At 35.9% G+C, this 17,152-nt stretch overlaps 1 protein-coding gene across 1 annotated transcript in view; it reads left to right on the plus strand.

Moving 5' to 3' along the window:
• LOC114092561 (calcium-activated chloride channel regulator 4) overlaps positions 1-14,433 on the plus strand; it is a 29,404-nt gene extending 14,971 nt beyond the window's left edge. Inside the window, exons 8-14 of the mRNA XM_027935106.2 lie at positions 190-367; positions 1,835-1,941; positions 4,241-4,456; positions 4,977-5,244; positions 6,976-7,146; positions 13,392-13,634; positions 13,985-14,433. Of these exons, the coding sequence (XP_027790907.2) occupies positions 190-367; positions 1,835-1,941; positions 4,241-4,456; positions 4,977-5,244; positions 6,976-7,146; positions 13,392-13,634; positions 13,985-14,433 (1,632 nt within the window). The remainder of the gene's footprint in view (positions 1-189; positions 368-1,834; positions 1,942-4,240; positions 4,457-4,976; positions 5,245-6,975; positions 7,147-13,391; positions 13,635-13,984) is intronic.
• Positions 14,434-17,152: the final 2,719 nt, after the last annotated feature.

A 17,152-nucleotide genomic window follows, 5' to 3' on the forward strand; every position in this document is an offset into this window, starting at 1 on the left:
TACCTCCTCCTTTGCAATTCTCCAGTGCCACCAGATTCTATCATTTCTTAGAATAATCCAGTTTTTCCTCACCTCTTTCCAAGGAACTTTATGCTTTCCTTATATGTTAACCATTGGCTCCTTCTCATCTAATTTCCCTTTTGTCTTTTGGATCTTGGATGGTAATTGTGTTCTGAATTATGCTTGCAGGTGATTCAAAAGCTAAACCCCCAAATAGATGGATCTGAAATAGTGCTGCTGACAGATGGGGAGGACAAAACTACAGGGAGATGTGTTGATGCTGTGAAACAGAGTGGGGCCATCATTCATTTAATTGCTTTGGGGCCATCTGCTGAACAAGCAGTAATACAGATGAGCACTGAAACAGGTAAAACATGACCTGTACATTCTAGACCTTTAATATCAATGTATATAAAGAGGCTGACAACTCAACAACTTCTCTTAAACTCCTAGTTTGCAAGTCCTGGGCCAGGAGTTGGAAACCACAGTCAAACCAGACCCAATCTCTGTTCTCACAGTACTCAGAATTCAGTTGTATGGAGAGGCAAATAAAACTGCAAATTAGATCATAATCATATAATATTCCTTCATAACAGTAGGACTATCCAAGAATAAAATTCTGTGTGTGCAGAGGAAGCCATCAATTCTCCCAAGGTTGTAGAGTATAGGGGCAAGGAGGTCTCAGCAACTAGGTGACTTCTGAGCTAGACCTTGAACAAGGTATTAAATTTCCCTGGGAAGGAAAGAGGGTAAGAGAAGATAATCAGGCAATGAACCAAAAAAATCATGTTGGAGGACAATGTGATGGAAGCAATGATATTTCCTTGAGGAAGCAATGGTATTCCTGTGAGGCCAGAGCATAGGTGCCCATCTGTGAAGCAGGCTGTGAGGTAGGAAGCCACAACTGACATTAGCTCAGCCAAAAGATCCAAATAAGGAGAAATTTCTAGATAAATATTAACAATAGTAGCTGTTATTTTAGATACAAAGATGTGATGAAAACAGATTATGTTTCTAATATCTTCTAAACATAACAGAAAAAATATAATTCACAACATGAGTGCTAAATATTTTATCAAATTGGCTTTAATGGCACAAATATAAGCTTGCTGTTAGTTGTATAAACTCATCATTTTAAGGTGTTTCTGTTTTGTTTTGTTTGTTTTTGGTGTTTTGTTTGAGACAGATCTCTAAAGTTGCCGAGACTGGCTCCAAAATTGTAATTCTCCTGCTTCAGCCTCCCAAGTAGCTAGTTTTACAGGCCTGAGTTGCCATGCCCATCCAAAGTGCTTTTATAGCAAATGCAAAATTTAAATCACTTCCAAGTATTCCATTGAGTAGTAGTACCTTTTGAACTTGTCTTTACTGCTTACTTTTCTTCTATCTCCTGTCAATGATTGTCAGGATACCTTAGTACATAATATCTTTCTAATTTATATATTATCTTCTAATTTTCTGTTTGATCTACTCTGTCTGCAATATCTAAAAACCACTTTGATAGAACTATATCCTAAATAAAACTGAATAATTCCCCAAAAGGGTTGTGTAAAGACTGCAAGCTTAACCACGTGGAACTGTAACATTTTCTTTCATCATCCATGATTATTTGATGTATTTCAGGTAGCTGATATTTTGATGTTGAGGTATTAAAGTAGCTTCTGCTTCCTAGTTATATTTTTAAATTGGCATTTCAGAATTAAATCTTATAGCTATCTGACATTAGTCTATTTTAATAATATGTACTGAAACTGATTTTGTTTAAACTGTTACCTTATTAATCACTAAATGTACTTATTTTCTAGAAAGCAAACTAACTAATGCATTTACATTTTAGGAGGAAAACATATTTATGCTTCAGATATTGCTGAGAACAATGGCCTCATTGATGCTTTTGGGGCCCTTACATCAGAAAATGCTGATCCCACCCAGAAGTCATTTCAGGTCAGAGTTCCCACTACTGGGGCTTTTCTGCTTGCATTTACCATAACTGAAAAGAATTTGTAGTCTTAAGTTTTGAGTTCTATGTTTATCTCAAAGTAAATTTCTAATTAAAATCAAAACTTTTGCCAGAAATAGAAATTATCCTAGAAATAATCAACCCAATTGAGTGCTAAAATCAGAGGAAAATACCAGAAAAAAAAAAGAAAGAAAAAGAAAGAGCAGAATTGGGAAAAAAATATAATAAACCTTTGAGGAAAATGAAAAAAAAGAGTAAAATAAATGGTAAGAGAGCTTAGATTTTTTTTCATATTCCCATAGAATTTGGTTAAGAAATAATATTAAAACCTAATTACATACATTTTCCATCAAAGGACTTCATTTAAAAAAAGCAACCATTTTAGAATGAATGTATTTTTTAAAAAAACTCATGTTTTTAAGCTTTCCTTATCCTTCACTCTTATAAAATAAATTTAGACAAATGAATTCAAGTGCCTAATTTGGAAACATAAGAAGTGTATCTTGGAAATAAACAGGAGAAAGAAAGGGTGAAAGATCATTCTGTATCTACAAGGCTAGGGCTTCTCCCACCTTTTCAACCACATTTTTTTGCTGGCATTTTATTTTACTCACCTCTCTTCTGAACTCAACTCTTTTTCTCATCTATGTTACAATAGCACCATCATTTTTTGTAACTTAGATTCAAGAACTTTGATTAAGCAATTGTTCTTTAATTCAGATCCCATCTATGATGTCAACATAGGCTATTTCCATCAAAATCTTAAAAAAATTCTCTTCTTTCCAAAAGTCTATATCATACCTCCTTATGTCAAGACTTCCGTGTTCAGTTTTTCTATTCATCATGTTACTCTCTACATTAAAACTTATCATGATCACCTAGACATACCTATTTTCCAACAATAAGTAGAGCATAGATGCTGTAGCCTGTGGCTACATTTTGGTTTGGAGATTTTACAGCATAATAATACTTTCTTAAATCAAAGACATATTCACTTAACAGGAGATGAAGATTTTTATAACAATGATGCTTCAAGTAGAATCCACTCACTTTTATCAGCATGAGGGTGTGTTTTGTTGTGGAGTAAGTTGAAGTAGAGATGAGATTTCTTATTGTTCTGAAAAGGCTCTACTTAGGAAGCATGTAGTGAATGGATCAAGTTGGACCTTCTGAGACTTTATGTTACCTGAAATGAGCCAGGCCCAGAAAGACAAAAGTGTATGATCTTAAATAGTTGAACTCAGAGAAGCAAACAGTAGAATGATCATTATCAACAACTGGTAGAATGTAGGAATTGGAGAGATGTTAGACAAGGATACAACATTTCAGTTAAATAGAAATGAGTTCAAAAGATCTATCATACAAACATGATGATGATACTTAATAACATAAATGACATCCTCATTGAGAGGACTTCAGTCCTTTCACAAACACACACACACACAAAATGACAAGGATGTGAGGTAATGCTCATGTAAATTAGCTTGATTTAGCCCTTCCATAATGTGTACACTTTTCAAAACATCATGTTGTACATGATAAACTTATACAATTTTTGTCACTTTAAAAAATAGTAATTAAGCAAAAGAGGGCTCTCCTAGACTATGTGCTACCCACAAAGACTTGAATAGCTTCTTAAAAGTTCCTCCTTGAGATGGTCCTACATTTTACTTGGTCTTGTCTCAAGATTCCATCCTGTACACATCAGTTTCCCCTTTTGTGTTTGCTGTCCAAAGCTTCACTCTCTATCCTGTATGAAAAACTATTTCAAGATTTCAGATCAGGAAAATATCCATGAGAGCATTTCCCCAATGATTTATGGTCCTTATTTGTAAAGCTCTCACTCTCTGTCAAATGCTCGAATGATCCATAAACATCATTTCTTGGATCATCATGAAAATGGGTAAACTAAGGGTAATCAAACATGCATGCACACAAACACACACACATACATACCCCCAATAGTCCTTCGCTGTCTATAGTACCCTTTAATAGTAAAGACTAGTATGGAACTGGGAAAAAAATAATCACTTCCTGTCCCCAACTGTAATTTCATTCTCCTGATCTACAGCTCTTTTATATCCTGTTTTTCTCTCAGATCCTCTATTTCCACACATTCTAGCTAACAACTGCTACATATCAATGAGTTTCAGAAAGATCCCAAGAGTAAGGTGGCCATATATAAGATTGTATTTAGATGAGAAATTGAGACTGATCTTTAAAAGAAAAAGAATAAAATTATTCTATTCTACAATCATTGATTTTTAAAATATATCTAAACAGCTCGAAAGTAAGGGATTAACCCTGGACAATGATCTCTGGATGAATGACACTGTAATAATCGATAGCACTGTGGGAAAGGAAACATTCTTTCTTGTCACATGGGAAAAACAGCCTCCCAGTATTTCTCTCTGGAATCCCAGTGGGACACTGACAGAAGCTTTCACACGGGACACTCTTTCCAAAATGGCCTATCTCAGCATTCCAGGAACTGCACAGGTAAGTAATCAGTTTTTAGACTTCCTCTGAATTTTTGAAAGCTGAAAATAAATTGTTTAATGTCATAAGTGTGAGTATTTATGATCATATCATCTACAAAATTATTTTGTGATTCACTCTCCTTGACTTTGTGACCCTAAAGACTATAGTAGGTAGCAGGAAAATGAAATACAGAACTCTTGCATCAGGAGAAAGTCTAACAAGAACTCTCAGGAAAAACTATGGGAAGACTCTGTGCAGTTAGTGTGCAGACTGCTGTTGAGGTCAATGAATAAGACCAAAGGCAGACTGTCCAGTAATTACTTTTTCCAGATGAGGATGTCATAAAATACAGACACCATACATGACAATAATCAGAGTACCTGCCTGAACCCCAACTCACACCATTTTAAAACCTCAAGCCATCAAAACCCTGTTTATCATACTTCATACTTCTAAAGATTTATTGTAGATTTGAATAATAGAAACCAGAATATGATTTTACTCTGGAAACTTACTATCTTTCCACTGGAAATTTTAGGTGGGCACGTGGACTTACAGTCTTCAGGCCAAAGCAAACACAGAAATACTAACCATGACAGTAACCTCTCGGGCAGCAAATTCTTCTGTGCCTCCAATCACAGTGAATGCTAAAATGAACAAAGACACAAACAGCTTCCCCAGCCCAATGATCGTCTATGCACAAGTTCTCCAAGGGTATCTCCCCATTCTTGGAGCCAGTGTGACTGCGATCATTGAATCAAACAGTGGAAACACACAAGTTTTGGAACTTTTGGACAATGGTGCAGGTAATTCACTGGTTTTATGAATAAGCCTATATTTTCAAAACTCAGGATATGGTAAGGGTCCTGTGTCAAAATGGGGCAGTAAGATAGATACCCAAGGAATGGAGAAATAGCAGAACCTGCAGGGAATTCTATCAGATAAAACCTGTAATCAATGTTGACAATAAATGTTATTTGTTGTTATTATTATTGGCCATCACCATTTAAGTAGATCTCATTCAGACAGTTGAGGACAGCATCAGCAATGCCAGGCAAGTGTTTCATAGGGGAACATCATCAAGAAAGTCTGCTTAGAGACGGTTAAGCACAAGCAGTCAGATGAGATCTAGTGGTACTACCTGGGCCCCTGGTAGGAAAAGGGAGAGAAGCAAGAGTAACTGCCAACAACTGAAAAAAAAATGACAGAGTTTTGAGAGCTGAGGTGCAGGGGCAGCAGGAGCTACCTGAAGAAAGGAGGGCTCCTCACTGGGGCATCAGATACCAGGTGTTACAAGTAGGAAAGAAGGAACTGTGCTGGCTTCTGATAAGAGGTCAGTGAGCAAGGAAAGAAGCAATTTGATTCACATCTGAATTATTACAGATTTGAATCAGTACCTTCCACAATGTAATTTATTCACTTTTTTGATAATACTGTCTTCAACTAGAGTTGGCTAATTATTCTTACGTGCAACTCAATTCCTTCTTCAGGGACCACTGTCCTTTGCTTTTTCTTTCCCTTTCCACAAAACTATCTGCAGTATATAAAACCTATCTATATCTTGTTTGATTTCTTAGCATTTTATCAGATGAATATTTAGCTAATTGGGAAGTATCTAGTTTGAAATGCCTTCACTTAAGAAGACATTGGTGATTAACAATGGCTTAGTGTAGGCATTCTCAAACTTTAGCATACAGGGAATCATCTGGAGAGTTTGATTAAAATATGGAATGCCAAGGCCCTTCCCTAGGTAGTATGAGAAATTTACATGTCTAAATATCTTTACACTTATAGAGATACAGATAATGGTGGTTCAGGGACCTCACTTAGTACCCTCTGAATTAGAATTTATACTCCACAAGATACATGTTTTGCAATATAACAGGTGCCAGGAATGCTAGTGTTATCAAGAAGTATACTTATGATATAGTGTTCCTGAAATCCTCCAATTTTTATTCCAATAGCAGATGGGATTTTTCTATGTCAGAACAGAAAATTAATGGATCAGCAAAGACCAGAGAAAAGAAAAAGGAAGAGTTGTTGAAGATAAAGCAAAACAAATAATTGTACTTGGCTTGAGTGAGAATTAGATGCTACACAAAGTCACTTTTTTTCCTATTGTGGACATTTTTTTTATTTAAATACAAGGATGACATATGACTAGATAAATTAATATGACCAGATAAATTAAGGTGAAAACAAAGCAAATGGCAGAGAAATGATAAGAGTAGTACCATAAAATATATTTAAACTGATAAATGATAAAAATATGAGGTATTTATATTTATTATACATACACAAATTTAAATGTGTGTATATGTGGTATATGGATATAAAGGTACAAAAATAACTTGAGTATCAATTCAACAATATTTTGAGCTGACAGAGTATAATGGAAATATTCTCCAGAAGGTCAAACCCTAAATATGAAGCTTGGTTGAGAGGACATGTTATAGAGGCCACAGCTTGTTGTTTTGGAAAATGCATGAATTTCTCTTTGTATTTACAATCATTTATTTCTTCATTTCTATGATAAGGTGCTGATTCTTTCAAAGATGACGGGGTCTACTCCAGGTACTTTACATCTTATTCAGAAAATGGCAGATATAACTTAAAAGTGCGGGCTCACGGAGGAACAGACTCTGCCAGACGAAGCTTGCGGCACCCACTGAATAGAGCTGCCTATATACCAGGCTGGGTGGTAGATGGTGAGTAGCTCATGGTGTCTGAATTCATGCATAGATAGAAGAACAATATTGGGGGTTTGGTATAATTGAGGCTTCAAACATCTTACAACTCAAAATATAGCTTTTCCCACTTCTAGAATAAAGTTCTTAGCTAATTGTCTCCAAATTAATCTAGGCTTTAGAATAATGCCTGGCAACTGGTAAACACTTAAAAACTGTTAGCTAGCATTATGTCAGTTTGAGAAACCTTCATGATATCAATAAAAATATGCCAAATTTTTAGCTCAGGACATGAAAACAAATCAATATGTTATGAGCCTAAGTATAAGCAGAATTTATCCCTCAGATTACATGTGCTATTAAAAATAAACATTTATTTGTAATGGTGTTTTCTGGTTTGTTTGCTTTTAAACTGCTTTTATATTTTAAAAGTTAATATGCACATTATAGGAAACAGAAAAACACAAGCAAAGAACAAAGTCATGGAGTCACAAGTAGCTTAGCTGGACATGTCCTTTCAGAACCTGCATGTCCATATACAACATCTCATTTTGTGGGATTGAAATCATAGTGTGAATCAGGCTTTTCTGTGTATCATGAATATTCACCAGTTTAAAATCCCTAAGCTACATGAGTATTTTTGATAACCAAGAATACACTACGGCAATACCTTCTGTTAGAAAAAAATTGCAATCCTGCCTTTCCTGGGACAAAATTTTCACTCAAGGCAGAAATGATAACAGGTCTCTAGATAAATATATTGGCAAAGTTACAACTACAATAATCCATTCCTTTAATGCTCAATTTAAAATGAGACATAAAGCAACAGAATACACCAAGCATGTTTCTCAGAAGGTTCACTGTCAGATTTCTACTACTAAAATACTAGCAAGAAAGCATGTTCCCAGTGAATTGAAGTATTCCTACAGTACAGCCAGAAGTTGTACACACATCAGTAGCTCACATCAAAATGAAAATCAGTGTTTGCTCCCATGATAGTGGAATGCATTACAATTCTTATTATACATATACACTACGATTTTTCATATCTCTGATTGTATATAATTTATGTTCACAATAATTCGTGTTTTCATACATGAACTTTGAATAATGATGTCCATCACATTTCACCATCCTTGATAACCCCTGAACCCTCCCTTCCTCTCCCAGCCCTCTGTCCTATCTAGAGTTTATCTATTCCTCCGATGCTCCCCCTCCCTACCCCACTATGAATCAGCCTCCTTATATAAGAGAAAACATTTGGTATTTGTTCTTTTTAGGATTGGCTAACTTCACTTAGCATTATCTTTTCCAGCGTAATCTATTGACCTGCAAGTGCCCTGATTTTTTCTCCTTTATTGCTGAGTAATTTCCATTGTGTATATATGCCACATTTTTTCTATCCATTCATCTATTGAAGGGCATCTAGGTTGGTTCCACAGTTTAGCTATTATGAATTGTGCTGCTATAAGCATTGATGTGGCTGTGTCCCTGTAGTATGCTGTTTTTAAATCCTTTGAGTATAGACCAAGGAGAGGGATAGCTGGGTCAAATGATGGTTCCATTCCTAGTTTTCCAAGGAATCTCCATACTGCTTTCCATATTGGCTGCACCAATTTGCAGTCCCACAAGCAACGTATGAGTGTGCCTTTTTCCCCACATCCTTGCCAACACTTATTGTTGTTTGTCTTCACAATAGCTGCCATTCTGACAAGAGTGAGCTGATATCTTAGAGTGGTTTTGATTTGCATTTCTCTAATTGCTAGAGATGATGAACATTTTCTCATATATTTGTTGATTGATTGTATATCCTCTTCTGAGAAGTGTCTATTCATGTCCTTGGCCCATTTATTGATTGGGTTATTTGTTTCTTGGTGTTTAAATTTTGAGTTCTTTATATACCCTAGAGATTAGTGCTCTATCTGATGTGTGAGGGGTAAAAATTTGCTCGTAAGATGTAGGCTCTCTGTTCACCTCACAGATTGTTTATTTTGCTGACAAGAAACTTTTTAGTTTGAATCCATCCTATTTATTGATTCTTGGTTTTAATTCTTGTGCTATAGGAGTCTTATTAAGGAAGTTGGGGCCAATTCCCACACGATGGAGATTAGGGCCTACTTTTTCTTCTATTAGACACAGGATCTCTGGTTGTATTCCTAGGTCCTTGATTCACTTTGAGTTGAGTTTTGAATATGGTGAGAGATAGGAGTTTAATTTCATTTTGATGCATATGGATTTCCAGTTTTCCCAGTACAATTTGTTGAAGAGACTATCTTTTCTCCAATGCATGTTTTTTGGTGCCTTTGTCTAATATAAGTTAATTGTGATTTTTGTGGGTTGGTCTCTGTGTCCTCTATTCTGTACCATTGGTCTACCAGTCTGTTTTGGTGCTAATACCATGCTATTTTAGTTACTATTGCTCTGTAGTAGAGTTTAAGGTCTGGTACAATGATGCCACCTGCTTCACTCTTCCTGCTAAGGATTGCTTTAGCTATTCAGGGTCTCTTATTTTTCCAGATGAATTTCATGATTGCTTCTTCTATTTCTATGAGGAATGCCATTGGGATTTTGATTGGAAGTGCATTAAATTTGTATAGTGCTTTTGGAAGTATGGTCATTTTGATAATATTAATCCTGCCTATCCAAGAGCAAGGTAGATCTTTCCATCTTCTAAGGTATTCTTTGATTTCGTTCCTTAGGGTTCTGTAGTTTTCATTGTATTGATCTTTCACCTCTTTTGTTAAGTTGATTCCCAAGGGTTTGTTTTCTGTTTTTTTTTTTTTTGCAGCTGTTGTAAATGAGGTAGTTTTCCTCATTTCCCTCTCAGAGGATTTGTCACTGATATACAGAAATGCCTTTGATTTATGGGTGTTGATTTTGTATTCTGCTATTTTGCTGAATTCATTTACTAGTTCATGAAGTTTTCTGGTGGAACTTTTGGGGTCTTCTAGGTATAGAATTATATCATCAGCAAATAGTGCCAGTTTAAGTTCTTTCCCTATACATATCCCTTTAATTTCTTTCATCTGTCTCATTGCTCTGGCCAGTGTTTCAAGAACTATGTTAAATAGAAGTGATGAAAGAGGGCATCCCTGTCTTGTTCCAGTTTTTAGAAGGAGTGCCTTCATTTTTCTCCATTTAGAATGATGGCCTGGGGCTTAGTGTAGATAGATAGCCTTTAGGATGTCTAGTTGTAAATTCTTTTAACTTTTGTTTATCAGGGAAGGTTTTTATTTCATTGTCAAATCTAAAGCTTAATTTTGCTGGTTACAAGATTCTTGGTTGGCATCCATTTTCTTTCTGAACTTGATCTATGTTGTTCCAGGATCTTTTAGCTCTTAGGGTCCAGGTTAAAAAATCTGCACATAACCTGATTGGATTTCCCCTGTATGTAATCTGATTCCTTTCTCTCATGGTTTTAAGTTTCTCTCTTTAATCTGTATGTTAGGCATTTTCATTATAATGTGCCTTGGTGTGGATCTGTTGTGATTTTGTACATTTGGTGTCCTGTACGCCTCTTGAATTTGGTTTTCCAATTTATTTTTCATGTTTGGAAAATTTTCTGATAGTACTTCATTGAATAGATTGTTCATTCCTTTTGTTTGGAACTCTATGCCTTCCTCTATCCCAATAATTCTTAAATTTGGTCTTTTTATGCTATCCCATATTTCTTGAATGTTCTGCTCATGGTTTCTTACCATTTTCATTGTGCAGTCTACATTCTTTTTCAAGATTATATAGTTTGTCTTCATTGTCTGGGGTCCTGTCTTCCAAGTGGTCTAATCTGGTGGTAATGCTTGCAATTGAGCTTTTAATTTGGTTTATAGTTTCTTTCATTTCAAGGATTTCTGTTTGGTTTTTCTTTAGAACCTCTATCTCCCTATTGAAGTAAACTTTTGCTTCCTGAATTTGTTTATGTAACTCTTTGTCAAAATGATCTTTTGCTGCTCATATTTGCTCTCTTATATCATCCTTTAATTCACAGAACATTTTAATTATGTGCAGCCTGAACTCCTTCGCTGTAATTTCATCTGTTGTTCTGGCCATGGATTCTAACAATGTGGTATCTTGATTTGTTTGGGGCAGTTTTTTCCCTTGTCTTTCCATGTTGCTCGGGTATCTTCCTTTCCAGCTCTGTGGATCTGAGGCATTCCCATGTTTACCCTATAGGCTTGTAGTGCCCTGTAGGGTTCCAATACCTCACCTTTGAGGGGAAGGACAATGTTAACAGATCCCAATATAAACAAAATACCACCTGGTTATCTGATGTTCTAAACTGGTAGTTGCCGCAACTAAAGATGGTTATGGAGGCCCAGCAGAATGCATTTCAATTTATAGTACACATATAGAGCACAATTTTTTATGTCTCTTATTGTATACAATGTAGAGTCACACCATTCGTGTCTTCATATGTGTACTTAGGATAATGATGTCTATCTCATTCCAACATCTTTCCTACCCCCAAAACTCCTCCCTCTTCTCCCTCCCCTTTGCCCTATCTAGAGTTCCTCCATACTTCCCATGCTCCCCCATCCATCCCCATTATGGATCAGCAACTACATATCAGAGAAAGTATTTAGACTTTGGCTTACTTCACTTAGCATAATATTCTCCAATTCCATCATTTACCTGCAAATGCCATGATTTTATTCTCTTTTAATGTGGAGTAATAATCCATTGTGTATATATACCACATTTTCTTTATCCTTCATCTACTGAAGGGCATATAGGTTGGTTCCACAATTTAGCTATTGTCAATTGTGCTGCTTTAAACATTGATGTGGCTGCTTCACTGTAGTATGCTGTTTGGGGGTATAGACCAAGGAGTGGAATTGCTGTGTCAAATGGTGGTTCCATTCTAAGTTTTCCAAGGAATCTCCATACTGTTTTTCATATTGGCTGCACCAATTTTCAGTCCCACTGGCAATGTGTGAGTGTGCCTTTTCCCCCAGATCCTTTACAACATATATTGTTGTTTGTATTCTTAATAGCTGCCATTCTGACTGGAGTGAGATGAAATCTTAGGGTAGCTTTGATTTTCATTTCTCTAATTGCTAGAGATATTGAACATTTTTTCATATATTTGTTGATTGATTCTATATCATCTTCTGAGAAGTGTCTGTTCAGTTCTTTGGACCATTTACTGATTGGGGTTTTTGTTTTGTTTTGTTTTGGTGTTAATATTTTTGAGTTCTTTATATATCCTAGAGATTATATAATCTATCTGATCTATCTGATGTGTGTGTGGTAAAAATTTGCTCCCAAAATGTAGGCTGTCTATTCACCTCACTGATTGTTTCTTTTGCTGAAAAGAAGCTTTTAAGTTTGAATCCATCCCATTTATTGATTCTTGATTTTATTTTTTGCACTACAGGAGTCTTACTAAGGAAGTTGGGACCTAATCCAATATGATGGAGATTTGGGCTTACTTTTTCTTCTGTTAGGCACAGGGTCTCTGGTTTTATTCCTAGGTCCTTGATTCACTTTGAGTTGAGTTTTGTGCAAGGTGAGAGATTGGGGCTTAATTTCATTTGGCTGCATAAGGATTTCCAGTTTTCCCAGCACCATTTGTTGAAGAGGCTATCTTTTCTCCAATGTATGTTTTTGGCACCTTTGTCTAATATGAGATAATTGTATTTATGTGGGTTTCTCTGTGTCCTCTATTCTCTACCACTGGTCTACAAGTCTATTTCGGTAAAAACAATCCTTCCTATGAGTTTTAACACAAAGTGTATTCAGAGTGTTATTTAACTAACTGTCCTTTTGTCATTAATGTTTTCATTAAATCAAAAGAAAAAATGTGTACAACAAGGTGATGATAAGCATGAAGAATTTATTCTTTGCTAACTTTGCTTTGCATAGTTACTTATCTTGTGACTTTTAGGGGCTGTTTCTTAGCAATTAGAATACCATCATAAATATTATTCCTTAGCACTTGCAGCGTGGAGTGGTTGGAAGGAAACTGGATTTTCCCAGGTATATTCCAGCCTGAAGATAATTTGAGAAATAAAGCAACACTTTTTTAAAGGCATATATTGAATTATTGAATTATTATATAGCTTTATTCTTGTTTAGTGTAGTCCTCATTTTAGAACAATTTTTTATCCTAAAGGATACTAAAACGTGAATTATCCCAGCAATTGGTGCTTATGATTCTGTCAGAAGACTTAGTAAAAATTTGACTATACATATGAAGAGGGGAAAAACCAGTGGGATGAAGAAGGTGATTTGTTTGCTAACTTTGAACTAGTGAATTTTTAATGCAGGGGTAATTGAAGTGAACCCACCAAGACCCGAAACTAATGAGGATACTCAGACAATATTGGAGAATTTCAGCAGAACAGCATCTGGAGGTGCATTTGTGGTATCAAATGTTCCAGGCCCTACAAATGCTCCCTTGCCTGACCTGTTCCCTCCAAGTCAAATCACAGACCTTGATGCCACATCTGAGCGGGATCAGATCAACCTAACATGGACAGCGCCAGGAGATAATTTTGATGTCGGAACAGGTAAGCATAAAGTATCATGTGGTTTCAACTTAAGTTAAAGGTGCTCATTGCAAAAGCAAGGGTGTATGGGCAGGTTAGGGAAGAACAGTTTTTGACTGACAGCTCACTGAACTTTTAATTTTATAATCTGATATTTTTCAATCAATCAAACAGGAGATATTTTAACATGGTTAAAATATAGTAGCATTTGGCAGAGCTTAAAAGTCAGAATTCAGGTTTATTTAAAAAGCAGTAACTTTTTTGTGAGTATATACTATGCATAAGTAAACAACATTTTTGAGAGTAAATGGAAAGAAATTTATATGGTATCTATGCTACAGTTACTAAACTGCCTGTAACTCTTTTCTTAGTTCGACGGTATATCATAAGAATAAGTGGAAGTATCATTGATCTAAGAGACAATTTTGATGATGCACTTCAAGTGAACACTACCGATCTATCACCAAAAGAGGCGAACTCCAAGGAAACCTTTGCATTTAAACCAGGAAACATCTCAGAAGAAAACATAACCCATATATTCATTGCCATTCAAAGTGTAGACAAAAGCAATTTGACATCAAAAGTATCCAATATTGCACAAGTGGCTTTGTTTATCCCTCAAGCAGATCCTGGTCCTGATGAAGGCCAACCAAATCCTAATCCTGGTGAAAGTCATCCTAATCCTAATTCTGGAGTAAATATTTCTACAGTGGTGCTATCAGTGGTGGGGTGTGTTGTGGTTGTTAGTATTATTTTAAGTACCACTATTTGTATCTTAAAGAAGAGAAACTATTCAAAAAGACCTACAACTGAGTTTTAAAAAAACAAAAACATATAAGTAAAGGATATTTTTTAAATTCTAAATTCAGCCTGTATGAATTTACACTTATAAAAGATAAGTTTAAGAGGTCTCAAAAGAATACTATGATTAAATATAAACATGCATGAATTTGTGAAAAACTGTCAATACTAAAGTTAATACTTTTATTCAATCATTTGATTTTTCATATGTAGTGATAAATAAAGACCTTTTTCTTATTGATGCCCCAGCTGTGTATTATTTTTCTGATGCAAAATGTTCAGAAATAATATTTTCAAATTTCCTGACAAAGTTAAATTTGTCAATTTAAGTAGTTTTTTAATAATTACAAAAAATCAAATAAATGATATTTGTGGAAATTCACTGGTTTTGGTGCCATTGGTATAAACTGATGGCATTATACCTAAAAGCTCCACTATAGCACTGAAATATCTATAATCATATTTGTTGCAATTCATGATATATGGAATGTAGCAGTTAAAAAAATCAGATACCACCTGTCAAACAATAGTTTTTTTCTGATTTCAGTTCAATATAAACATACGCGTCTTTTTCCTTAAAAAGCCATACCTACCCATGTATTGTTTCTTTCATCATAGGAATTATTGAAGCTACTGTGTATTGATTGTTTTCAGAGAAAAAAACTAAAATATGTAAAAAAACAATTTCATTCATAACTCAGAGTCACAAGGTCCCAAAAACAACTGTAGGGGAAGAAAACTTTACTAAGGGCTCATGGTTTCAGAGGTCCCAGTCCATGACAGCAGGCTCCATTCTCTGGGGCTCAAAATGAGGCAGAACATCATGGTGGAGTGTGTGGCAAAGGGAAGTGACTCACATGGGTCAGGAAGTAGAGAGAGAGGTCTCCACTTGCCAGATACAAATATATACCCCAAAGCCATACACCCCAATTCCCACCACCTCCAGCTTCACCCTACCATTTCAGTTTCCACTCAGATAATCCCTATCAGGGGATTAATTCACTAATTTTTTAAGACTTTCACAACCCAATTATTTCTCCTCTGAACCTTCTTGCATTCTCTCACTTGTGAATGTTTTGGGGACCTCACATCCAAACCATAACAAGAATTGTGTTGTTGAGGAAGAACAAATATTGCAGTCTTACTCCTTCTTGCAGGTTAGCACCTGTTCAACTACTGCTAATAGGTAGAGAGATATAGGTCAATGTGGAGAACATAGAAAAGGCCTGTTACACTTTGGAATTTTACAAAGAGGGGAATGAAGGCCTGAGATTCTGGGTTAGCAATAGTGATACTACTGTATCAGACTTTCTCAGTATCCTTCCCACCCAGCCACCCCATACCTCTGAAGGCAAAGCTTATTGGCATGGTTATTTCCCTTTGTGATGCTACAGTACAATAACTAGGCACAGGCAGATCCCTATATTGGGCTATTCCCATCAAGATCTAGCTCTGAATTAGTTCTATTACCAGATCTCTATAAGTAACTAGTTGTTAATTAGTTAGAATTAGATAACCAAATGATTGTTATTATTATGGTCAGGACAGGTAAATAACTTATGTTTCCCAGTATGAAATGAAAACAAGAGGCCTCTGTTTAAAAATTATTGAGAATTTCAAGACAACAGCAAAATTTCAAGCAATGACAAAAACAATGAAACCAAGTTCAAAGCCCTGCTGAGCACAAAGCTCTGAACAAATGCATGGACCCCATACCCACAAAGCCACCCTTACCTATGCTGCAGGAAAAACTAGTAACAGCACCAGTTGTGTAGGGACTCCGTATGGTCCATTAAAACCACAAAGTACCCTCCATGGTCTCATAGTAGGTCTCGTTAATCAAGAAAAAGTATCAGATTTGGGTAGAGACACGTAGACCCATCACCTCTGATTAGGAATCTAGAAACAGAAAGTAAATCTAAGTTTCCAAGTAACGAAAAGAGTCAGCCCTATGTGGGAAGGAACAGCTACTGTACCAACTTCAGAGAATCAGCTCTCTGAAGGGTTCCTGAATAGAAAAAAAAACCTGTCGCAGCAGTCATCCAAGTGGATGATGCCCTGGAGTTAGCCAGTCACAGTGTCACAAGTTAAATACCCGCCCTCAGAGATTTACACAAGCCTCTAGATGTTTTTCCATTTGTAATCACTAGACTTCAAGAATAACCAGCAAACAAATCTTCCATTTAATCCCAGTCAACCAACATAATCATGGAGAAAATATAATTATTGTTTTAAGCTACTAAATTTTGGCATAATTTAGTCCATAGCACTAGATTAGCAAAACAGCCAATTCCTGTTATTAGTCCAGATTCCATTAGGGAAACAGAACCAATATGAATACTACAGAGCAAAGAACTTCTCACCAGTTTTACCCCAGAATCACATAGTTTCTGCCAGATGCAGTTTCGATACATCCAAGTTGCCTGAGCTAAGCCTGTACAATCACAGAAATATGCGATCATGCCACATGGTGTAATCACAAGGAATTTCCTCATGTGGTAGTGAGTGGTCCTTGTCCTCAGCCTAGTAATTTTAATAGGCAGAAAGCTGAAAGCTATGAGCTCTTGTGACATGGTGACACTCACTCCACATTGGTGGCACTGATTACAGACTTCTGGCCCAATCCCCTATTGTACTGCAGAGTCATGTGTCATTGTCTATGTATTTACTTTAATCCAATCTTGTACATCTTCTGTAATGCTTGTTTGTTGGTTCAGTAAGGAGCCCAAGTAAAAACA

Source organism: Marmota flaviventris, chromosome 10 (genome assembly GCF_047511675.1).
Source record: "Marmota flaviventris isolate mMarFla1 chromosome 10, mMarFla1.hap1, whole genome shotgun sequence".
Lineage (NCBI taxonomy): Eukaryota > Metazoa > Chordata > Mammalia > Rodentia > Sciuridae > Marmota > Marmota flaviventris.